At 39.8% G+C, this 26,460-nt stretch overlaps 1 protein-coding gene and 1 long non-coding RNA gene across 2 annotated transcripts; both read right to left on the minus strand.

The window, feature by feature from the left end:
- Positions 1–21,661: 21,661 nt before the first annotated feature.
- LOC105181606 (uncharacterized) lies at positions 21,662–23,522 on the minus strand. Its single transcript, XR_003114387.1, has 5 exons — positions 23,370–23,522; positions 22,959–23,064; positions 21,934–22,117; positions 21,753–21,855; positions 21,662–21,672 (listed from the first exon to the last, which is right to left on the minus strand). It is a non-coding gene; the product is annotated as an uncharacterized LOC105181606 (long non-coding RNA).
- Positions 23,523–23,692: 170 nt separating this feature from the next.
- Positions 23,693–25,961, minus strand: LOC112590664 (uncharacterized). Its single transcript, XM_025307908.1, has 3 exons — positions 25,632–25,961; positions 24,372–24,647; positions 23,693–23,899 (listed from the first exon to the last, which is right to left on the minus strand). Exons 1-3 carry the CDS (start codon positions 25,828–25,830, stop codon positions 23,838–23,840), a joined length of 537 nt encoding a protein of 178 aa, XP_025163693.1. The 5' UTR covers positions 25,831–25,961; the 3' UTR covers positions 23,693–23,837.
- Positions 25,962–26,460: the final 499 nt, after the last annotated feature.

The raw sequence follows: 26,460 nt of genomic DNA on the forward strand, positions 1-26,460 counted from the left end.
AACTCGGAACTGTACTGTCAACAATTGGACCGTCTGAAGGAAGCAATCGCCCAGAAGCGGCCAGCTTTGGCCAATAGGAGAGGAATTGTGTTCCATCAGGACAACGCCAGGCCACACACATCGATAGTGACTCGCCAGAAGCTCTGGGATCTTGGTTGGGAGGTTCTTATACATCCACCTTATAGTCCGGACCTGGCACCAAGTGATTACCATCTGTTCTCGTCCATGGCGAACAATTTTGCTGGTGAAAAATTCTCTTTAAGAGAGGCTTGTGAAAATCGACTGTCTCAATTTTTTGCCAATAGGGTCGAGGGCTTCTATGAGGGAGGCATAATGAAATTACCTTCAAAATGACAACAAGTTATCGAACAAAACGGCGCATATTTAATCTAAATCGGATCATTCTAACTATGGTAATTAAAGCCTTCAATTTCATACAAAAATAATGGATTTCTTTTTACTACACCTGATATATGCATTATTTTCAATATTATATTAGGTAAAGCATATATATGCTTTTTTGGTTAATCATTAGAAATACCGAGTTATATTTGACCTTGTGGCGAAATCACTTTAATACGCCACGAGAAACCAAGCCAAGCGGCCATGTTCTCCACGCGCCGCGTGGGCCGCGCTAGTCACCGCGCGCCGCTAGGTGGCGACGCGCGAGCACAAGTCTCTCGCAGCTAAAAATCGGTCTCAGGAGTCATAAAAAGGCTGCACTACAGGCGGTCAACAGCTCTCGCTCATCCCGCTAGTTCCTACTACGCGCTTGATAGCATGTGCTCATTTTTAGCCGATATAGTTGAGTCCTCATCCGAGTATAAGACTCGGTATATCTTGCATACACAGGGTCTGGGACCTGCTTAGCCGGAGAGCATCGCTCAACAACGGCATCACTCTGCCGTCGGCTAACTTTTCTCCTTCTTACAAGCAACCCGGGGAGTCATCCCCATTCGGATTCCCGAGGTTACTGGCGATCCGCCAAGGAAGCCGCATCGCCGTCTTTTTTCTTCGCCAAAGGCGAAGCATCGAACACAAGAAGCTGCCGGTGAAAAGAAGGTTGACAACCTTGCTCGACACTCTCTTCGGCAAAAATTCTCCAGATACTAGTTCCTCCTTGCCTCCGGCCTTCTGACCGAAACACGGAGGATTTGGTCTCCTGATCCTGAGCACCACACATCATCTCCAGATCCTGAGCCCGAGGCACCATCACCTACTGATCCTGAGCCTGTCGCCTAGGAGGCGAAGCAATCCTCCTCCAGCACGTTTTGAGGCACTACGGACAGTACACACCCGGAAGTTCGAGTTACAACTCGTAACTCATCTACTCAGACTTCTCCCAGGAAGAAGCGAACCCTGCTGGTCCGCTCAGCAATCAAAAGATCTCTGACACCCAGAGTTTCCTCTTAACGCAAATTATATCAAAAGCCACGATAGACTTCTTTTAAATAAATACATGTTCTTACAGTATTACCGAGTTTACGACCACTCGATAGCCAGCCATTCCATGTGTTAAGATAAAAACTAGAAAAACGCCCAAAGACCGTTCCGAAGGTTTAGTGTAATGTATTATTTTTTATGATAAAAATAAGATTTCGAAATTTTCTGAGTTGTTAACACACGACTTGTGTGTTATGCTGTTTCCTTATTGTGATATAAAAAATTTATTCTATTTACTCGACCTACAGAATATTAATTAAAAAATCGAAACGGTCAAACATTATTTGGTATTTCTAGTGTCTTTGTCTTTTTCTATGTTCTTTTCTCTATCCTTTATTCTGTCCTCTGTCTTCTGTTCTCTGATTTCAAACCAAAAGGCATCTTAGTATATTCGAATTGACCTAGAGAATAAAAGCTATATATTTGATTGATTCATCAGTTATTCGAATATGGAAGAACCCATCCTTTAAATCTAATGCTGAAATAATTCTTTTTTTCAAGACGTTAATCTGATTTTCAATTTCCGGAATTGGATAATTTGTTCGCGCAATATATTTATTTAATGTTCTATAATCGATACATAAACGATATTCGCCGTTTTTTTTTTGTTAGTACTATAGGAGATGCGTATTCCAAATTGCTGGGATGGATTATTTCCTTGGTTGACAGCTCATCTAATATTTCCTGCAACTGCTCCTTTTCCACATAAGCGAGTCGTTTCGGAGAAAAATGGAAAGGTTGTATATTCTTCAAGTGCAGCCTCAATTCTGCATTTATTTTCGGCTCCCTTGGTGGCTCTGGTTTTTTATATTCCTCTTCAAACTTATTTTTAAACGCTGCCTATTTATCCTGCGCGATTTTAGAATTAATTATTAACGAATCGGTTATAACATTCACAGTTTCAGTCGCATCTATACTTAAGATCTCATTGACATAATTATCATTATCGCTTTTGGATTCGATCGCTGTAAGTAATTTAATCTACTTTAAAAGATCTCGACCTATTATCATCGGAAAGGACATAGTGTTATTAGTAACAATATAAATTTGAGCTCCGACTTCCTTTATGTTGTCGCCAATGATATCAACCGTGATGAAGCCAATACTATTCAATTTGCTTTCATTTATTCCGCAAAACTTATTTGACATATCGGCATAATTAATAAAACATCTAGGCACTACTTCCTCTTTTACGATCCTCCTGCTCATTTGGGGAGGGCTGGGGGTTATGCCAGACTTTTACTGGCTAAAAGAAGAGGGAGAGTTGGGGAACTGAGCCAACATTCCCTCCCCAGCGGCCCTGAGGCTCGGTGATGAACCCTTCGCCGAAGTGCCGCGCCCCTCCCCTACATTGCGCGGGAAAGAAGGACGCGGCGCCCCGACTGAGCAGGTTGCCCAACCGGATTGGCCTCCTGGTTGTCTGGTGACAAAAGCGAGAAAGGGGACACCCACCTCTATTCCTCAGCCCCTATCGGTGACGTTCAAGGGGACGGAGAGTAAGACCCGGCCCTAACCGGGTTGATCACTTCTCTTTATCGTTCTTACCGATGCACGGAGGGGGCGGGTCTTATCAAGAGAGGGAGTGATCCTTCTCCTCCTACTGCGGCTAATGCCCCCCGTCGGTGGACGGAGGCGACCGAAGAATTTGGGGCGGCGACTTGTCTGGCGTACCTCCAGGATCGCTGTCTTGTGGGGAACGCCGGCGGTTCCGTCGAGCTCGACAGGGCCGGTGCTCCCTCTCGGTGGCCTCCTTGCGGGACATGACATCTCCCGCAAAACCGACCATCGCAGACCAGACCTCTTCTCTCCCCAACATGGCCCTAAAAAGGGCCGGAGGGAGAGATCTGGCTCTTCGCCATCCACTGCCCGAGCGAGGATGCGGCGTTGTTGGCTCCATGCGGGACATCTTGCCAGCGTGTGCTCCAGCTCCGGGCAGTGGCGATATCGCGTTGTAGACTCCCTCCGGATCTGATGGTATATGTGCGGCCCTGTAGCCCTACGATTGAGTAATGAGAAGGAGTACAGTCTTTTTACGATATAGGTTTCTTTATTTTATCTATGTACACTATATACAAAATTGCTCGCAGTAAGCGATGTGCGGCTCCGTTATTGTCACGCGGATTGGTCCGTAGCGTGAGGGCTTCGGCGTGCCCTCCTTGCTGCTGTCTTCACTCCAATAGGGGGTATCTCCTGGAGATGTTCTTGGTGGTGTGCCTCTATGTACTCGGGCCGGAGGAGTCGTCTGCGTAGCGACGTTTGCAACTTTACGTCCCAACAGGTTAGGTGGCAAACCTCGTAGTCTGGGGGAGGCTTGTCGCCGCTCGAGACGTTGGTCTCCCGTGATCAGATAGTGCGCCGGTGGACGTGTGAGCGCTCGCTCCGGTAGGCTGATAGGTCGTAGTCTCCAAGCCCGAAGAATGAACTCACTGCGTGGCTCTGGATAATCTCCTTCGGGGCTAGCCGGTGTCTCTATAGAGATGTGGTTACGCCGAGGCGATGCTGCGACGACGGCTGGCTCAGCGGCTATTACCGTTGTAGCGCGAGTCGCCGCTGCTGGCGCTTTGGCCGCTGTACGTGTTGCCGCCTCGGGGGCTCCGACGTTCGCTGCTGCCGGGCTGCCGAGCGGGTGCTTAACCGGTCGTTGCGGTCCTGTTGTCTGCGCTGTCGTACGCTGTGGTCCAGGTAATGGCGGTGCGGCGACTGATCGGGGTGACCACCCTGTAACATCTTTGCGAAGTGAAGTGGCTGGCGGCAAAGGCCGGGTATGCTTCCGCAATATATGCTCCAAAAATAGCTTACTCTTCTTGCGAAGGCAAAGCTGGCGTGTTCGCTAAAATTTTCCAATGGTCTCCTCGAGTATCCCTCGAGCGTTGGAAAAGGATTAGTGGTTCTGCTTGCCGTCGTGCTCCTTTTATCGTTGTCTTTTCAGATTATTGTACTCGCGAAGCGTGTCTTCGTCCGACACCCTTCGTCTAACTCTTGCGGTACGCGAGCTAATCACGCGCATTGCGCGTGTGACGCGGTAGATTCGTGTGCCGTGGCGCGTGTCGTGGCGCGTGTTATCACGCGCGTCTGCCGTGCGTACTCCGCAGGGACGCAGTGCTTACTTTGCGGCTCAGGGCCGCGTGGCGGTATGTCGCCACAGTATATATTGGTACCAGCCAAAACAACCGGTTAATAACTGCATTAGGTGGAACGTGAGTCCGCGTCCACGTCTGCTCGCCCATTCGACGAGATAGGATTGGACAGCCTCGGCTGTTCGAAGCCTGGGTACGCAGGGGTCGGACAATATGTCCGACTACCGTTCTTTGACCCGGGCTCTGGCCTGAGATCTCAGGGCCGCAATGTCTCTGACCAACACTGCCTATTCCGCCCCCAGAAGCTCCTTGATACGCCAATATACCACATGGCGTTCGTACACTAGGAGGGGGAGGCCGGCCAGAGTGTCGCCGTCATATATGAGGTAGTGTAATAGCAGCGGGTCGCCTTCGCGACCATCGATCGCATCACCTGACGCATCAGGCGGATGTAGGTCGGTGACTATAAGCCGGGGTGTCCAAATGTGCGCCCCATAGAAGGGAACCGACGCTATCACTTCAATATATACAGGCGGCGAGCGCGCCAATCAGGGCTCTCCAGGTTTTGCATAAGGTTGACTAATGCCAACCCTACTTTTCGTACCCGGGGGGCCAGCCATTTAAAGTGCGGCCCGAAATCCTAGCAGCCATCTAGCATCAGGCCTAAATACTTGATATGGAGCCCGATGCGGACGCGGACATTGTCCACCTTCACCCAGGACTCGGGTGGCGCCTCGTGACTTCTATCATGGAAATATAGGACTTCAGTCTTATGGGGCTCCATTGCGAGTCGTAGGCTCCGGATGGAGTCCACAATGGCTACAAGTGCGCTTCCCGAGGAGGTGGGCTTTCCCCCAGCTTCTACCTCCAGCCACCACTAGCGTGTCGTCTGCGTAGCAGACGACGTGGCAGTCGGGAAGGGGGGGGGAGGCAGTCCTCAGCGCCCGATCATACGCAATGTCCCATAGTAGAGAGCCCAGAACTGACCCTTGCGGGGTACCGTAGTACATTTCTCTTTGGCCCGGGACCTCGCCTCTGGACGTATAGGCGAGGCCCTTGTCCCTGAAATGGTTCGACAGAACTCTTCGAAAGAAGGCGAGTACTCCGTGATACTCGAGGGCCCGCCCAAGCTTAGGTCAGAGCTGGATGTTGAAGGCACTGATGTCTAATGACATCCAACATATATATCGCCCTTGACCTCCACGGCCTCCCGGGCGAGCTCGCGGATGCGCTAAATCGCGTCCAGCGTTGAGCGGCCCGCCCGGAATCTGTATTGTTGGCCATGGAGGTCTGGACCTTCCAGGGACAACTGCTGGACGAGGCGGTTAGCAATAATTCGCTCAAACATCTTTCGCGCCTCGTTCAGCAGGCAGATCGGCCTGTAGACCGAAAGGCTACTGACAAGGAGATTCTACAACCTGTAAAATCGATTTCTAAATGATGATATCTCGTTCGATAGCTTGTAGAGAATGAAGACTCTAAAGGGATTTGTATGAATGGGCCTTCATTTAGGAGAAATTGCGAAGCAAAGTTAGCCTGACGAAGCTGCTCATTCAAGAGCGGAAAATGTAGAGGCACAAACACCAAGGCGGAGTAGCTGAGAGGACCAAGGTGCCTGCCCGGCACTTTTTTGCGCCGGCGACGAGCTTTCGAATTCCGTCGACGTTTTTTCACATTCTTTTTTTCTTATTTTGTACATGTAATTAATGGTTTTAACTTCTAATTAATATATTATTCATATTTGTTTCGTTTTTATGCAGGTTGTTTTGAATCACCCTGTATTACAAAATTGTGATTTACAAATTATGCCTCCGAAATGTATACCAATCTGCCAGCCTTGTAATGTTTACTTTTATAAGCAAGTTAAAATTATTATAAAGAAAATTCAAAATTGTCCACATTTATTTACAGGCGACAAAAGTATACATTTGAATCGAGCTGATATAATTCGCACGTAATCATTACTTATTATCAGCACCAGGATTCAAATATATGCTACAATATGCTTAGTTGCGTCCAATTTAGCAGAAAGTCGAGACATTTTTTATAACATTAATCAACAATGTTTTCCAAACAACATTTATAATCAAAAGTGCATTTGTGAGCAACATAATTCTTTTATTATTGTATATTGTTTAAATATTTATGTTTCGAATATTTTTATACAGATTTTCATCCTCAACATTACGACGATATAGAATTTTATAACGCATAGATTTTGTAAAATGTTTCTATCTTGTAATATACAATTTTGTGATATGTAAGAAAAATATATTCCGTTTCAAGAATTGCAAATTATGTTTCTATTTTGTATTTGACGTTAACAAAGCCTGGGACTTACCTGCATAATTCCCTACTTATCTGCCCTACTTATAAGTAGGGCCAGGATTGTACGCGCACACACATGCAAGCACGTTCTTGGTCTCTCCGAGTCTGTTTTCCAAAATTTTTGCCCGTTATAACAATCACCTAACGTCACAGAAAATACAGATTTTTATGCTGGCAATGAATATTGGAACGTAGCTAGTGTATAACATGTGTAGTGTGATCAGCTGATTGCTGCGGGTACTCCGCGTTAGCGCCCACGTCTGACGGTGAGTTGCGCCGCACCTGTCTACCTCCCGTACCCGACCCGCAATAGGTCTACTACTTTTTTTAATAATTTAAAATCTAAGCTTTTGCCAAAATTTTGCAAGAGGAAAAGTTTTTTTAGAATTTTATCAGGATTTTATACTTTTAATAATGGAAGGTTGTTTTGAATCACCCTGTATATAAGAAAAATATATTTCGTTTCAAGAACTGCAAATTATGTTTTCATTTTATATTTTACGTTAAAAAAGCTTGGGACTTACCTGCATAATTCTCTACTTATATGCATAAAAACGGAACAAACATGAATAATATATTAATTATAAGTTAAAAGCATTAATTGCATGTGCAAGGTAAGAAAGAAAAATATTATGAAGAAAGCATCGGCAGAATTCGAACGCTTGTCGCCGGCACAAAGAAGCGCCGAGCGGGTGCCTTAGTCCTCTCGACTACGCCGCCTTGGTGCTTGTGTCTCCACATTTTCCGCTCTTGAATGAGCAGCTCGTCAGTCTAACTTTGCTTCGCAATTTCTCATAAATGAAGGCCCATTCACATAAATCCCTTTAGGGTCTTCATTCTCTACTATCAAGCGAGATATGACTCATTTGGAAACCGATTTTATAGATTGTAGTATCTCCTTGTGAGTGCTCTGCCCTCCTTTTAGACTAGCATCACCCTCCTCTATGCTGGGTGGAAGGTATTTTCTTTTAGGCATTTCATGAAGAGGTGCCTAAGGGACACGGTCAGGCTGATATGTAAGGCTCTCATCGGTAAAAATCTAAACCTAGGCTCGGCCAGGAATATTGTCGGAGCCCGGAGCTTTACTTTTCGCCCCGCTCTTCCTGGCCCTGGTAAACTTGTCGACCTCAACCCTAAGATCGTCGGTCCAGTCTCTATCCCTGAGCTCAGGAACGGGGATACGGGAGGAAGCGTCTCCCACGTGGGAATAACGTGTCATGCACTCCCTCCCCCAAGGACTTGGAGATCGAGGGAATCCGCTGGTGGGGGCGTCGAGGGCCTTATTTTTCCCACAGTTCTTTTATAATGGCGTCCCCACGGTTCTCCATCTAAGTCTACCAGTTCCTGCCAGGCTTTGGCCTTGACCTCACCGGCCTTAAGAGCTTCTCTGGCTAGGAGATAGCCTTTTCGTATCCTCGTGATATCTCCATGTTGGTCACACCGGGCTCGCATATATAGGGTGAAGAAAAAACCCCGAGACCTCTGAAAATTTCGAAAATATATACTTTATAAAAAAATGTTTCAGACAAAAGTTGTAGCGTTGAAAAAGATATATTTACCGATCTTAATAATTTGACCTTGAGTGGCGTCATTAAGGTCAGGACAAGGTTACCTCGAATTTTTTAAATAGAACTCCCAATTTTTTATTGAATATTATTATAGCCCTTCTTCAGACCTTTACAAAGCATTAAGGTTTTATCCAATTTGAATAAGTTGTTCCGAAGTTATCGAGTTTTTTAAAGTAAGATATCTAGCCAACTAAGGCAAGATCGGCGGATGATCCGGCCAACTAAGGCAAGGTCGTAGGATGATCCGGCCAACTAAGGCAAGATTGGAGGATAATCTGGCTAACTAAGGCAAGATCGGAGGAAGATCCAGCCAACTAAGGTAATATCGTAGGATGATCCGGCCAACTAAGGCAAGGTCGAGAGTTGTCCGGCCAATTAAGGCAATACTGGAAATATTTAAAGTAATTGTTCAAAATGTCCGCCATCAACAGTTTAACAATAAGCTAATCTATCGTAAAAAGATGAAATGGCTTTTTGAATGTAATCAGCAGGGATGAAAGCAGCTTCATCAAGAATTCGATTTCGTAAGTCATTCAAATTTTGTGGCTTCGTTTTGTAAACTCTATCTTTTAAATGGCCCCACAGGAAGTAATCGTTAGGTGATAAATCGGGTGATCGAGGAAGCCATTCTATAGGTCCTCTTCTACCTATCCATCGATGAGGAAACACTGTGTCCAGAAAATTACGGACGTCCCTTCTGTAATGTGGGGGAGGGGGGCACCATCTTGTTGGAACCATGTATGCTCGAAATTGTCGTCTATAATCGCTTGCATCGCTGGAACTATTTCGTTTCTTAGTATATTCTCATATTTTATCGCCGTTAGATATCCGTCAATAAAGAGTGGACCTATGAGAAAATTATTCAAAATGCCTATCCAAACATTCACTTTTTATGGATACTGTGTGTGTGTTTCTTCAATCCAGTGAGGATTTGTATCTGGCCAAAATCTACAATTGTGTCGATTAACGTGGCCAGTTAACTGAAATGTTGCCTCATTTGAAAATATTACATTTGATAAATAGTTAGGATTTTCGGTTATTTTTTCCATCATCAAATCACAAAATTCAATGCGCCTATCAAAATCATCTTCATTTAGCTCTTGTACAAGATGAATCTTATAAGGATGAAATTTACTCATTTTCAATATTTTAAGCATAGACATTTGATCTATTTCATGTTGCTGTCCTACTTTGCGTGTCGAATCATCCGGATTTTCGATAAAGAATTATAGAACATCTAATGATTTTTCTATACTTGTTGCTGATACTGGCCTACCTGGTATTGCACGATTTTTCACATTTCCAGTTTCCTGAAAACGTCTTATCGTTCTTTCAATAGTAGATTTTGAAATGGCATTACCCTGATTACGAAAAGTTTCATTAAAAAGCCGCCTCACATCATTGTACGACCTTAGTCGATCATCCCATCCTCTCATCATCAAACGACATATGTGTTCTCGTTCTGAAAGACTTGCCATATTGACAAGCAGAAGTGGTAAGATTTAGGTCTAATCGACTAAATTAATATTTGGATCAATTCAAAGTTATTCTAAAGACAGTGCTGAAGAACAATAATGAGCACGGAATGAAGTGCAATTAAGTCAGCTTAGCAACTAGCTTCAAACTGTTTCTTAATAATTTTCAAAAAAATAGAGGAATTTCAGTCGAGGTTGCGATTCATTAAACTGCAATGAGTATTAAATGAGTAAATGGAAGAAATAAACATCGAACAGCAGAATAGTTCAAATAAATAAATAACTGAAATAAATCAATCAACGAAATTAAGACAAGCCAATAGGAGCCAACGCCTGGAAGTTAGTCGCGCAATTATTTTTACGAATTGGCTGGATCATCCTCCGATCTTGTCTCAGTTGGCCCGATCACTCCGATCTTGCCTTAGTTGGCCGGATCATCCTACGACCTTGCCTTAGTTGGCCGGATCATCCGCCGATCTTGCTTTAGTTGGCTAGGTATTTTACTTTAAAAAACTCGATAACTTCGGAACAGCTTATTCAAATTGGATAAAACTATAGTGCTTTGAAAAGTTCTGAAGAAGAGCTATAAGAATATGCAATAAAAAATTTGGAGTTCCATTTAAAAAATCCGAGGTAACTAATCTTGTCCTGACCTTGATGACGCCACCCAAGATCAAATTGTTAACATAGGTAAATAGATCTTTTTCAATGCTACAACTTTTGTCTGAAACATTTTTTTATACAGTGTATATTTTTCGAAATTTTCAGGGGTCCCGGGGTTTTATCTTCATCCTGTATACATGTCCAAAAAACATTTTAGAAATATGATATCTCTAAAATGTTTGCGGACATTGTATATGTATGGACATAACCCATACAGCACAGTACCGTTGCAGCAACATTGCAGGAACGTTGTTTTGCAAGATTGCAACATTGTAGAAACGATGTGAAATGTTGCTGCAATGTTGCTGCAATCTTGCAGCAAAGGTTAAATGCCCGCTTGCAGCAATATTGCTATGAAATATTGCAGTAACATTGCAGTGTAACATTCCAGCAACATTTGTAATATAATTTGTATGCAATAATGCTTTATATACAGGGTGTCTGATAGCTGATCATGCAAACGAAAGTTGGAGATAGATTGGGTGTAGCCGAGAAGAAAAGTCATGTACCATAATGTCAAATTGCCAATAGTTATCGAGTTAATAATTAAAACATGTGAGCCAACGAGCACGTAGAGAGCGGAGGGCGACCGCAGTAAGCACATAGATATTTGATACAGGCGGAGTCAGCGAGTGACGGTAGGCGAGCGCGCGCGGCGAGGGGCAACATAAACAACAAGAGGCGAACGCGCGCGACGAGGAGCGAGCGAGCGCAAGCGACAAGGGGCGAGCGAGTGCGACGAAGAGCGAGCGAGCGCGAACGACGAGGAGCGAGCGAGCTATAAGGAAAAAGCTACAAAGAAAAAGCTCGCTCGCTCCTCGTCTCGCGCGATCGCCTATCGCCACTCGTTGACTCCGCCTGTATCAAATGTCTACGTGCTTACTGCGGCCGCCCTCCGCTGTCTACGCGCTCGTTGGCTCACATGTTTTAATTAATAACTCGGTAACTATTGCCAATTTGACATTATGGTACATGACTTTTCTTCTCGGCTACACCCAATCTATCTCCAACTTTCGTCTGCATGATCAGCTATCAAACACCCTGTATAGGGTGGGGGGTTATAAGTTTACAACCCGAAGTGTGAAGGTAGATTGGGTTAAGACAAATATAAAAGTCCCATACCGTTTTGCGAGTTTCGCAATAATTATCGAGTTATTAATGACAGAAATCTGAAGAGCGGGAGCGTGCTAGCACAGATGATTGGAGAAGCGTAGCAGCTGCTTAGGCCGCAGCGCGGCCCAGTTGATCCTGAAACTATTGCCGGTGCGCAACGAGGGGAAAGACAATGCGCTGCTATTCGTTGTTTTATCTCGCCGGACCTACGTCTCGCCGCATGCCGCCAACAGTTGCTTGGTCGAGTGGGCCGCGCTGTGGCCTGAGTAGCTGCAACACTTCTCCAATCATCTATGTCGGCGCGCTCCCATTCCTCAAATTTCTGTCATTAATAACTCGATAATTATTGCGAATCCCGCAAAACGGTATAAGACTTTTATGTTTATCTTAACCCAATCTACCTTCACATTTCGGGTTGGCAACTTATAATCAACCACCCTGTATATGTATATACGAGGGTGGTCCGATAAGTACTTAGCCTACAGAAGAAAAACGAAAATTTTGGAAAAGTGGCGATTTATTTCTCAACATAGTCTCCTTTTAGCTCGATACACTTGACCCAGCGATGCTCCAACTTCTTTAACCCGTCTGAAAAAGTACGTTTTCTCGAGGTCTGCAAAGTAGGCCTCCGTGGCGGCGATGACCTCCTCACTCGACTCAAATTTCTGCTCGGCGAGTGACTTTTTCAAGTTTGGAAACAAAAAGAAGTCGCACGGGGCCAAATCTGGAGAATACGGATGGGGCAGCAGTTCGTAGCCCAATTCGACCAATTTGACCGTGGCGAGGGCGGAAGTGTAAGCCGGTGCGTTGTCATGGTGGAAGAGCACTTTTTTCTTCGCCAAATGGGGCCGTTTTTTCTGCAATTCGGAGTCGAATCGGCCCAATAATTCGGCATAGTACAGTCCTGTAACCGTTTTGCCCTTCTCCAGGTAATCAATATAGATCACACCTTGTGAATCCCAGAAAACGGTGGCCATCACCTTTCCGGCCGATAAGACAGTCTTCGCCTTCTTCGGAGCACGTTCGCCGGGTGAAGTCCACTGTTTCGACTGTTCCTTGGTCTCTGGTGTGTACCAGTGGATCCATGTTTCGTCGACGGTCACGAAACGACGCAGAAACTCCTTCGGATTGTACTTAAACAGCGTCAAACACTGCTCTGAAGTGGTATCACGGTTGCGCTTGTTGTCCGGAATGAGCAAACGCGGCACCCATCGCGCCGACAGCTTTCTCATGCCCAAAATTTCATGCAGGATATGACCCACGCGGTCTTTTGAGATGCCTACTGTCTCAGCTATCTTGCGCACCTTCAATCGGCGGTCTGCCAATACGAGATCGTGGATTTTTGTCATGTTATCCTCCGTGATAGCCGTTTTCGGGGCACCTGGGCGTGGCTCATCAAAAACCGACGTGCGACCACGTTGAAACTCGTTAAACCAATTTTTGACGGTCGCCATCGAAGGAGAAGAGTCACCGTACACAGCATCCAAGCGCTCTTTGATTTCGCTGCGCGATTTCCCTTCCAAAAACAAAAATCGAATCACCGACCGATATTGCTCTTTTTCCATTTTTCTAAAATCCGCGGACATGCCCGCTTCCACACGCGGTCAAAACAAAACTACGAGTCCGATTCGGCTGAAATTTCGACAGTAGCCGTCTACGAGAATGTACTACACGATAGTAAATTTCGCTTGCGATAGTGGCGCCATCGGGCGGTGAGGCTAAGTACTTATCGGACCGCCCTCGTATATATATATATATATATACTGTATATATATATATATATATATATATATATATATATATATATATATATATATATATATATACAGAGTGTTTGAAAGCTTATCATGCAGACGAAAGTTGAAGATAGATTGGGTGTAGCCGAGAAGAAAATTCATGTACCATAATATCAAATTGGCAATAGTTACCGAGTTATTAATTAAAACATGTGAGCCCACGAGCGCGTAGAGAGCGGAGGGCGACCGCAGTAAGCACGTAGACATTTGGTACAGGCGGAGTCAGCGAGCGGCGATAGGTGAGCGCGCGCAGCGAGGGGCAATGTAAGCGAAAAGGGACGCGACAAAGAGCTTTTTCCTTATAGCTCGCTTGCTCCTCGTCGCGTTCGCTCGCCTCTTATCACTTGCGCTCGCTCGCTCCTCGTCGTTCGCGCTCGCTCGCTCCTCGTTGCGCACGCTCGCCTCTTGTCGCTTACATTGCCCCTCGCCGCGCGCGCTCGCTTATCACCGCTCGTTGACTCCGGCTGTACCAAATGTCTACGTGCTTACTGCGGTCGCCCTCCGCTCTCTACGCGCTCGTTGGCCCACATGTTTTAATTAATAACTCGATAACTATTGCCAATTTGACATTATGGTACATGACTTTTCTTCTCGGCTACACCCAATCTATCTCCAACTTTCGTCTGCATGATAAGATTTCAAACACCCTCGATAATTATTGCGAATTTCACAAAACGGTATTGGACTTTTATGTTTATCTTAACCCAATCTACCTTCACATTTCGGATTGGCAACTTATAATCAACCATCCTGTATATATATTAGGAGTAAAAATAAGTTTCCGCCGTTTTCCATCAAAAATTAGGAATTTATTGTGAAAGAACGGTACATTACGTTTTATTCAAAGTATTGTCCATCACTAGCCACTACTTTTTTTCATCTTTCTGGCAGCATTCGGATATCACGTAGGAAGAACTCATATTTTGACGCTGTCCACGAATCGACCCAATTTTTAGTATCTTCATATGATGTAAAGCGCTTAGACAGGCCATGTGCCATCGACCGGAACAAGTGATAATCGGAAGGGGCAATGTCTGGTGAGTACGGCGGGTGGGGTAGGACTTCCCAATTAAGTGTTTCCAAATAGGTTTTGACCGGTTTTGCAACATGTGGCCGAGCGTTGTCATGCAGGAGAATAATTTTGTCGTGTCTGGAGTAATAATGGGCGCGTTTTTCCTTGAGTGCTCGGCTCAATCTCATTAATTGTGTTCGGTGGAGAGCTCCAGTAATGGTTTCGCTCGGTTTGAGCAACTCATAATACACGACACCAAGCTGATCCCACCAAATACACAGCATGAGTTTTTTCCATGAATATTCGGTTTGGCTGTCGATGTTGAAGCATGGCCAGGTGGTCCCCATGATTTTCTCTTCTTTGGGTTATCGTAGTGGATCTATTTTTCATCACCAGGGACTATACGATACAAAAAACCTTTTCTTTTATGCCTGGCAAGCAGCATTTCACACGTGCAAAATCGGCGTTCAACGTCTCTCGGCTTCAGTTCATATGGGACCAAATTTCCTTGTTTTTGAATCATTCCCAACGATTTTAAACGATGTGAAATTGCTTGTTGAGTCACTTCTAATGTAAGTGCAAGTCCTTCTTGCGTTTAGCACGAATCTTCTTCCAATAATGCTTCCAATTCCGTGTCTTCGTACACTTTCGGCCTTCCACTACGTTCTTTGTCTTCCACGTCAAACTCACCGTTTTTAAACTTTTGAAACTGCTCACGACAACTTCTCTCACTTAAAACCATATGCTTTTACAAACAATCGATGCGCCTCAGCTGCAGATTTCTTCAAATTAAAGAAGTAAATCAAAAGTTCCCGCAAATGACGCTTATTCGGCATAAAACTTGACATTTTCGCACGAAAAAAATTATGTGATGCTGATACGGAGTCACTAATACTTCAAGGTTATGTTGTTACCAGATGTCTAAACTTACGATATTACGTTTTACATCTGACAATTTCAACATAACCTTCTGGTGGGGCTATCTTTTGTCAAACGGCGGAAACTTATTTGTACTCCTAATATATATATTGAGGTATATAGGGTGTCCCATTTTAAAGGACCCACTCAAATATCTCAAAAACACTGCGTTAACTCAAAAAATGTTTCAAATAAAAGCTTGAAGGGGGACATAAGTCAGCGATAGCATTTTGTTTATAGATTGCGTCATTTTCGAGATATTCACTAATCATCAATTTTCTTAAATAGAAATCCCAATCTTTTATTATATCATCTTTTTCTATCAACTAATTTGAATGACTTTTGTCTGAAACATTTTTTTATTTGTCTAATATTTTTTGAGATATTTAAGGAAAATTTGGTAACTTTTCAACATTTAACTTACGATATCTCGCTAACTATTCGTCGAAAGAAAAAATAGTATTAGATTTTCTATTTTATTTACTATCAAGAACATATTACTATTATAGTGCCCTATCTTTTGTTAACTTATCGATCTTCGGAAATTTCAAAATTATTAAATTAGCAAAAGTTAGGGTACTATAATAATAATATATTCTTGATAGTAAATAAAGTGAAAAGGTCTAATACTATTTTTTCTTTCGACAAATAGTTAGCGAGATATCGTAAGTTAAATGTTGAAAAAGCTACCAAGTTTTCCTTAAATATATCAAAAAATATTAAGCAAATAGAAAACTGTTTCAGACAAAAGTTATTCAAATTAGTTGGTAGAAAAAGATGATATAATAAAAGATTGGTTTTCCTGTTTAAGAAAATTAATGATCAGTGAATATTTCGAAAGTGGCGCCATCTATAAACAAAATGCTATCACTGTCTTATGTTCCCCTTCGCGCCAAACAACTTTTGCCTGAAACATTTTTCGATATAACGCAATGCTTTTGAGATATTTAAGTGGATCCTTTAAAATGGGACACCCTGTATATATTGAGTCTCCTGGAGACTCTCTGTGAGTCTTTATTTAATGACGGCAGAAGCGAAGGATCGTATGCCAAAAATTGTTTTTGTTATATATATACATTCCGGAGGATGATATTTATGATCGATCTAACAAATTTATAAAATATTCTGGACACACTTTCCTCTTGTTGTGACAATCAATAATTTTCCATAAAAATTCTGTAACAAAAATCATGAGAGATAATATGTTCAATTCAATATTTGTATAAATTTCACTAATTATTTATAGTGAATGATTATCATACAGCAAAAAAAAAGTGTTCAGAACATTTTACAAATTTGTAAAATCGATCATAAGTATCGTTTTATGGAAATCTCTTTTATTTTAACGTACATGAAAAAAAAGATTAATATACCATTGTTTTAATTTTTGACATCAAACAGGAATAGTCACAGGAAGTTCCCAAGATCTGCAATATTTCAAAGAATAAAATGATACCTAAAAAAGACGCCTTTTTATTGACTCAATAGAACATCAATAAGATATCACCTTGCTATTTATTGGGTGAGTGCAAAAGTTCGTGCGGAGTTTGTGAGTAAAAGTCACACAGTGATTAGGCAAACAAAAATCTTTATTCAATCAATGATGTATTCTCCATCGTTTTCTATAATCTTTTCCCAACGTTCTGGCAGCATGCGGATGCCTCGATCATAAAAACTGCGCGGTTTAGATTCGAAGAACGAAGAGACGCCGTTTTTTAAGGCCTCCAAAGAGTTAAAGTTTTTTCCATTTAAATAATTTTGCAATGACCGGAACAAGTGATAGTCAGGTGGTGCGATATCAGGAGAATACGGTGGATGCGTTAAGACATCCCATTTCAGGCTCTTCAGTTTGCGCAGCGTCTTTTTCGAAACGTGTGGTCTGGCGTTGTCGTGATGAAAGACGACTCCCTTGCGATTTGACAAAATCGGACGTTTCTCTTTTATTTCTCGATTCAGATTGGTTAATTGGCGACAGTACTTGTCCGAATCAATCGTTTCGCCAGCGGGGAGAAGCTCGAAATAGATTATGCCCTTGCAATCCCACCAAACAGAGAGCATCACCTTCATCGGGTGCAAACTGGCCTTTGGCATTGCGTCATCATGCTCACCTGATTGTTTCCATGTCCGTTTGCACTGAACATTGTTGTAGAGGACCCATTTCTCATCGCCCGTCACTAGTCGATCCAAAAATGACTCGTTATTGAGCCGCCCGAGTAAAGAAACGGCTGCAGAAATTCGCTTGATTTTGTTCTTCTCGGTCAACAAATGGGGCACCCATATATCGAGCTTCAAATCGAATCCCATCTTTTTTAAACGCCGAAAACCGTTTGATCAACCGACCGGTTGATTGGTCAACGTTTAGTGCTGTAGCAACTTCTTCTGTTGAAATTCGCGGATTATTGAGCACTAAAGTACGCAAAACATCGTCATCAATGTCAGAAGGTCGACCAGAGCGTGGCTCGTCTTCAAGGTTAAATTCTCTGCGCCGAAATTTAGCAAACCATTTTTCCACAGTTCGTTTAGCTGGTGCTTCATCCTGATAAACATCCTGAATGTTTTTTACGGCTGCGGCAACGTTTATTCCCTTCCGAAACTCGTAAAGCATAACATGCCGTAAATACACCTTATCGATACTCATTTTTAAAGTGATATTTCTCGAAGCAGTTTATATGAAAACAAATGATTTTTTTTTAATAACAGCTGAAGACGTCACCTTTCCAACGTTATATAATATGTAGATGGAAGTATTAATGACAACACTTTACGGTGCTTATAACTCCATCTATTGAAACTCCGCACGAACTTTTGCACTCACCCAATAGAATAATACAGGTCTTAAAAACATGCGGTAACTATTTTCGAATTAATAAGACGTCTAAGTTTGGGATATGAAACTAAATCATTGTAAAATTAAATCGTGGTGATTAAATATAATTGGTGATTAAATATGAGAATTACAGCAATATACAAAGTGTCCCATAATTGTAACATACCAACTCCATAGGGGCGTAGAGCTAAGCGAGAGGAACGAAAAAATGCTCTTCCATTTAGCAATATCTTGTATAATTTTTTAATAATAACCGCAATTTGAAATGTTGCTACAACATTGAAGATCCCATACAGTACAACAAGATTGCAGCGACATTGCAGAAATATTACATTGTGACATTGCAATATTGCAGCAATGTTACGTAATGTCGCTGCAACGTTGCAGAAAGATTGCAGCAACGTTGAAATGTCCGCCCTCAGAGAGATTGCAGTGCAACTTACAGCAATATTGCTGTGCAATATATTTGCAATAATGTAGCGTCATTGCACATAAGCATTGAGCAAACACTAAGTAACAATAACATGACATTAATCTTATAAATTTTCACTCAACAATGTAATAGTTATATAATATACGCGTTATATTATTTTTATCCTTAGGAAAAATTATTTTAAGATGTTTAAATTAACTTAAAGTTACTTATAGTTACCTAAAATTATTTATAATAGTTAACTATATAAATTACTTACAGTTAACTATAAGCAACTTTAAGTTAATTTGGAAATTTTAAGTTATTTTTCCTAAGGGTACATTGTTAAATGAACAATTATAACATAGATAATAGATATTTCTTTCTCCATGGGGACATGGTCTAAAATGCTTCGAAGCGCTGTCTAGACAATCATAATTATTCTTTTCGCTCTCCAAAGCGTTTGTAGTTCCATAAATCCTATTTAATATGTGCGCACACAATCGCAACTGATGACGAAATTCGAGTTGTCGCGCATACGTATCCCCAGATAGCACCGGACATCCAATGGATGTACGTTTCACGTCCAATTTATGTCCATATGTCGTTTTACACGATTTACGTCCGTAGACATAAATTGGACGTAACAAGGATGTCCTTATTGCACATCGGACCTGTAGGATGTCCGATGTACGTCCATCGGACGTTCTATGTCCGAAGTTATGATAAACGTACGTTCTATGGACATCTTTTGTAAAAAATGGACATATAACGGACATCCAATGGACATCCATGTGCTATCTGGGTCGGTAGCTCTAACGAGAAAAATCTTATTTTCAGTATTCTCGTCTTATTTATAATAATAATTAGACAACAAAGCATTAAAATGTTTTTGCAATGTTTCCAATCAGAGTACGTCCTGAGAACGAGCTGAGGTTTCTTCCTTTTTAGGATATTTCTGCGACGTCTTCAGATCTTGTACGGTCGCGGACATAAAGGTTGTCACTTTTTTTTAATGACTTTCGGGACGCATCCCATCTCGAGAAAGATGAGAGTTGCTGCTCCGCCTGCGGAACATGCCTGCGCGGTAACTTACAACGAAATGCGAGAAATGAAATATACGTGGTATGGCATAAATATGTCAACAATCATCGCGTTCAGCGGAGAAAACCGTTCAGTGAGCGATTAGTGACTAAAAAAATACGATTTCATTTAAAATTTAATATACATACCTGTTTAATACCTTGAAAAAGATGCATTCCCATTTGAGTGACTTGCACTATGTATCTATCCCTTCGCTGCTGATTATTCAAAATGTAAGAATTGGGTGCGTTCACGACACTCAACGGTCGAGCAACTGTGGAATAATTCGTCAACGTTATTGATCTGAATGTAAGGATCTAATAGTAAGGACCAATAGTCATTACTCGCTCACTGAGCGGTTTTCTCCACTGAGCGCAATGATTGTTGACATGCTTATGTCATACCACATATATTTCATTTCTCGCATTTCGTTGTGAGTTACTGCGCAGGCGTGCTCCACAGGCGGAGCAGCAGCTCTCATTTTTCTCGAGTCGGGATGCGTCCCGAAAGTCATTAAAAAAAAGTGACAACCTTTATGTCCGCGACCGTACTATCTAGGATGGAAGATTGCATTTCCATTTCTGAGCAATGTTTCTGCGATATTGCAGTGCAAAATTGCAATTTCATTTTCGAGTAATGTCTCTGCAACATCGCTCGGAAATTTGCAATCTTGCAAGATTGCTACAATGTAACTGCAATCTTCTGTGCTATATGGGATATTCCCATATAGCCCACTCGGCATGTAATATCTCTAAAACATTGCTACAATGTTTCATTTGAAATATTACACCTTTCAGCATTATTATAGAAATATTTCACGACTGTTTCAGAAACATTTCTGCAATGTTTCAATGTCCGCGATCATTTTAAATGCAACCTTGCTGGAAAATTTCCGCAATATTTTGGTAATATGACTGCAGCATTTCTAAAACATGCTATGTAATATTGCAGAAACACCTCAGAATATATATTTCAGATACATTTCTTTCGAGAAATTGTGGATATATTTCTAGGGCTCCATTCTCGAACTTGTACGATAAATTTTCACGTACGAAAGTAATACTGTGCGTTCACTGATTGGTATTAACTTTTTCATCTCAAATTACATACCAATCAATGAACGCACAGCATCACTTTTGTATGCGAAAATTTATCGTACGCATTCGAGAATCAAGCCCTAGAAATATATATATTACTGTTTATATATATACTTACTGTAATACATATTTTGAAATAAATATATCTCAGAAATATGTCTAATACATTTACATTGATTATATTAATAGAAGTCGTTTGCCAGACGGTGCGTTTCCACTGAACGCGTCACGCGTCGCGTCAACTGTTGTTAGCAAATCAAAATATCCTATTTGTGATGTAATAAAATGGGATGTTTTGATCGGTTAATGACGGATATTGCGACGCATGAAGCATTCAGTGGAAACGCACCCTCTGGTAGACTTCTATTAATTATTATGATAATTAATTTACATTATGATAAAAATGTGTGTAAAAAATTGAACACTTCCATTTTGTCATGGTTTTCTAAATATCTCTTTTATTATATTTCTTACAAGAGAAAAAGACAATATTAGTAATTAAGTAATTTAAGTAATGATAATTAAAGTATTGAGTAATGATAATTAAAGTATAATCACTTTAAGTTATATAGTATGTTAAATCTTAGAACAGAAAAATGTAATACATCATAGACAGAAAAATGTAAAAAAAACCTCTTAAAAATATTATTATATAGTTTCTTTCTTGTCGTCAGATGTACTTTTTTAAATCATGGAACAGAAAAATGTAGTATGTTAAATCATAGACAGAAAAATGTAAAGAAACCTCTTTAAAATATTATTACATAGTTTCCTCTTCGTCTTCAGATGTAGTTTTATCACTATCGTTTTTCGAAGTATGTTGTTCAATTAGAATTGCGTCTTTTTTTGTCTCTTTAGCTCTGAAAAATATATATATTTTAATACATTATACAAATTTTAATACTTATACAGTAAAACTTTTATGTAAAGTTAGTATTACTTTTCTCTGGATAAACGTAAATTTGCTTAGGCTAACCAAGGTGCAATACTTCTACGTTGCACATTATACTCGTCAACGTTATTACGATGAAGTTGAGCAGCTTCTAAAAGTTATTATTGATTATAAATTAAATTGTGCACACTTATGCTATACAATTGATATCATTATCATCAAAACTTACTGATTATGCATTTGAATAAATTCGTATTTTTAAACGCTATTTTCGACTGTGCGTCATCCTTTTTTTTTAAGTTTTTGTCTTGAATATTGAAAAATGTAGCCAATTTATTCGTTATAAATCTTCTTAGAATATTTTGAACCAATTCGTGTGTCTCTGAGCCACCAATACATTTTATGAATTTAGCCTACAGAATAAGTATGTTCAAGTACAGAAATAAACAATTCATTCAGTAATTATAAATTTGTTAAAAGATAAAGAAGATATTAAAATAATAAATGTAACAAAATCTATTCTATTATAGAAAATCATTCTATTATAGAAAAAAAGAAAATATTACAAAAAGAGTACTATCGTTATTCTAAATAACCGATTCTGCACAAACTGTTGCAAACTTCCTTAAACTAATTATTTTTTATGAATATTGTAGAGTATACATATACGTAAGTAAAATAATAAATGTAGAATAGTAGAATATTTTAAATAAAAGAATAAATAACTGGTAGAAGTTTTATTCTTTTTATAAAAAATATTAGACAACATATTCAGTTCTGGTGATCTGAGATACACGATTCTTGTTAAAAAGTAGTCTTTCAATTACTAGTTTTTGTGCTTTTCCTACACCTTTAGTTTCTAAGACCATGCAAGGTTGTATATATTAAATGTAAAATGAGAAAGTAAACTCTTATAACATATAAAAATAATATGCTTTTCACTGCACTCCTGCATCAATTCGTATAACTATTGTATAAACATACATGCACAAACATTCATAATATATACCCATTATTGCAATATACAAATTTTTTTAATTGAAATATTTATATGCAGAAAATATTAATTAAAATATAAAATTAAGAATTATTTTAAAAATAAATTAATAAAACATTAATTTAAAACAATGTAATCTGAAATATCAAAATTTTTAACAAATATGTTAAATTAAATTAAAAAAAATTAAAATTATAAGAATTTTACCCAATACCACAACTATAGTAAGCAATCTCATTAAAACACACTACAGTTACCTTTTAATCTCATATTGGTAAAAATTATAATTATTTTCCGTGTAGCCTTTGCCTTCTTACAAATTATACATGAACCTATAGTTCTTGTACCTAACTGTTCTTGTACCTAAAAATGTTTTATTATTAATGTTATATTATATCTGCTCCAAGCAAGGTGCATTTCAGCATATTATTTCAATAAAGGACAAATTTATATTGTCGACCAAACAGGCAGAATAATTATATTATAATATTTTATAATTTTTTAAATAATTTAGTTTTTATAATTTTTTACTTATAATAATTTTTAATACGTTTTAAAACTTTTATATTTTATAATTTATATATTGTTAGTTTTTCATAACTTTTAAAGAAATTAGAGCTATGGTATTAATAATAAGGATAAAAATTATAATACAATTGTGTACTTACCACTTGTCGAAGATGTTCATGTTTATCTAATTTGTTGTCAACTTCATTAAACTTGTCAACTATTTGCAATGGTATAAAATCTTCAATTTCGTCAGTTATAGAAGTTTCATTTGTTAATCTACCTCTTCTTGTATTTAAGATATTTTCAATAATCTGTATTCTTTTATTCAAATCTTCAATTGAAATTGTAAATTTATTAACTTTCTTAATTATATCCTTGCTAAATTCTGAAATAAAAAAAATTACATCAAATAATTACAAACTCTGATAAAAAAAGTAATAAAAAACATTTTTAAAACTGATTCAATAACACATACTGTACGTGATATTTATCTATAAGACTTAAAAGCATTTCTTCAATGTTAGAACTACTGAGGCGAGTTAAATGTACAGCTGGTTTCAATAGACTTTTTTGATATACTATTGAACTGCTTTGATTATCATTGTTATCGTAGTTTGCAGGTAATGTTAATGAAGAACTACTATTAAGACTATCACCAACTGCTGTTTCCTTTTCAAAATTTCAAACCCTGAAAATTCAAAACCTGAGTTTTTTTAGCATCTATAAAATCAACACAGAAAGAATGCAACGCAAAAAATACAATAAAAGAAACTTATAGCATTTATACAGAGTGGATAATTATACATTTACAAAACTATTAAGCCTCCTGCGAATATCACTAAAAAAAAACGCGCTATGCTATCTATTGCCAGGTGATGTGGAAAAGATAGCATAGATAATCATTTTCGCGAGGAAAACGTGTGAAGAAAACGCGCATTTATTTATACATTCAGAACGTCTCGCGTCGAGAGAGAGAGAGAGAGAAAGAGAGAGAGAGAGAGAGAGAGAGAGAGAGAAAGAGAGAGAGAGAGAGAGAGAGAGAGAGAGAGAGAGAGAGGCGTAAAGCAGATGGCACATAACTTAATATTATTAAAAAATTAAAGTGCTTATTTTAAAATTATTGAATGCGTTATGATAAAATTGTTATGAGATTATCTCACCTAAAGATTTATTTGTAGTTGTAGTATATTGCAAAAAAGATTGAAATTGTGCTGGCTTTAATGGCAAATTATGAGAGACTTTTTTGACTTTTTTAGTAGATTTAGCACTGTTGTAACTTTCGTCGTTTGAAGTGGTGGCATCATTTGTAAATTGATATATTTTTTTATGACGTTTTGATCTTGATTTTTTCAACTTAGTTTCATCTAATTCAGATAATTCTGCATCAGATACTATTTGAATAATTTGTAGAATGTCTTTTGCACTTGAGTAATCATCTGTAAATTAATATATACATATAAATTGATTGATATATTTATTAATCATTAACAATTAACACTCAAATTTTCATGTATGTGTGTGTGTATATATACAGGGTGTTTGATAGCTGATCATGCAGACGAAAGTTGGAGATAGATTGGGTGTAACCGAGAAGAAAAGTCATATACCATAATGTCAAATTAGCAATAGTTACAGAGTTATTAATTAAAACATGTGAGCCAACGAGCGCGTAGAGAGCGGAGGGCGGCCGCAGTAAGCACGTAGACATTTGATACAGGCGGAGTCAATGAGTGGCGGTAGGCAAGCGCACGCGGCGAGGGGCAACGTAAGCGACAAAAGGCGATCGCGCGCGATGAGGAGCGAGCGAGCTTTTTCTTTATAGCTTTTTCCTTATAGCTCGCTCGCTCCTCGTCGTTCGCGCTCGCTCGCTCTTCGTCGCGCTCGCTCGCCTCTTGTCGTTTGCGCTCGCTCGCTCCTCGTCGCGCGCGTTCGCCTCTTGTTGTTTACGTTGCCCCTTGCCGCGCGCGCTCGCCTACCGTTACTCGCCGACTCCGCCTGTATCAAACGTCTATGTGCTTACTGCGGTCGCCCTCCGCTCTCTACGCGCTCGTTGGCCCATATGTTTTAATTAATAATTCGATAACTATTGCCAATTTGACATTATGGTACATGACTTTTCTTCTCGGCTACACCCAATCTGTCTCCAACTTTCGTCTGCATGATCAGCTATCAAACACCCTGTATATATATATATATATATACACTACAAACCGGAATCTCTTGGACGTCTCGGGTCACTATATTTTAATATATTTGAATATTTAAACAAAAATGTCATGCTTGTTTTTTTAGTTTATCGTATATTTTCACTATTTACTTTTCTTAAATCACTGTAAGCTAAACAAAGAAGTGAAGATACCCTAGTGGCCCAAGAGACTCCAATTTACAGCATAAACAATTAAATAAGATTTGTTACTTACCCTTTGACATTAACATTTTATCAAAGCTTATTTCATCCCAGTCACTTTCTGGTTCGCACATGTTACAAATTGCTGTATTAACCTCATTTACATTTTTGTAGGAAGGCCATTGGAATGTTGCTTTATTTTTCGATAACCAATTTTTTGGTACTATCCGAAAATCACCTGTAGATATCTTACAAATATTGTAGTTGAACATTGCTCACCGTCAAAATGTAAAAATGATACACTTTGCTAAAATAACTGAAAAAGCTTTGTTGCATCAGTCTTCTCCATTTTTCCAGAACTGCACTGAACGTAATATCGTGGCTACCATGCCTACATTCTATACCATCCTTAAACAGGAAGCACACACTATAGGTTTGTTCGTAAAGGGCCGTCTACAATGGAAAGTCATAGGTCGTTGCAGTAAGATATTAAGTAATCATATTATTATTCTTCTCACATTAAACTGTGATTGGTTAATATCTTACTGTTATGACCTACGTCTCTCTATTGTGGATGGCCCTTCATGTTCTGTGTGAATATGTATGCGTCCAGATGTGACTTCCGGTCGAGCGTTGAAAAAGAATCGACCCGCGAACATGACTCCGAATTGATGTGTTCTATGTCCGCTCCTGTTAGCATATTTCATTCTTATTTTAATAAGTTAATTCTTAAACTACATTTGTAAGATACCTACAGGTGATTTTCGCATTGTGCCAAGAAATTGATTTTCAGATAATAACGCAACATTTCAATAGTCTCCCTACGGAAATATAAATGAGGTTAACACAACAATTTATAACATTCTTATTTTAATAAATTAATAAAAAATAATCATTTGCAA

This window comes from Harpegnathos saltator, unplaced genomic scaffold, assembly GCF_003227715.2.
Source record: "Harpegnathos saltator strain DR-91 unplaced genomic scaffold, Hsal_v8.6 scaffold130, whole genome shotgun sequence".
Lineage (NCBI taxonomy): Eukaryota > Metazoa > Arthropoda > Insecta > Hymenoptera > Formicidae > Harpegnathos > Harpegnathos saltator.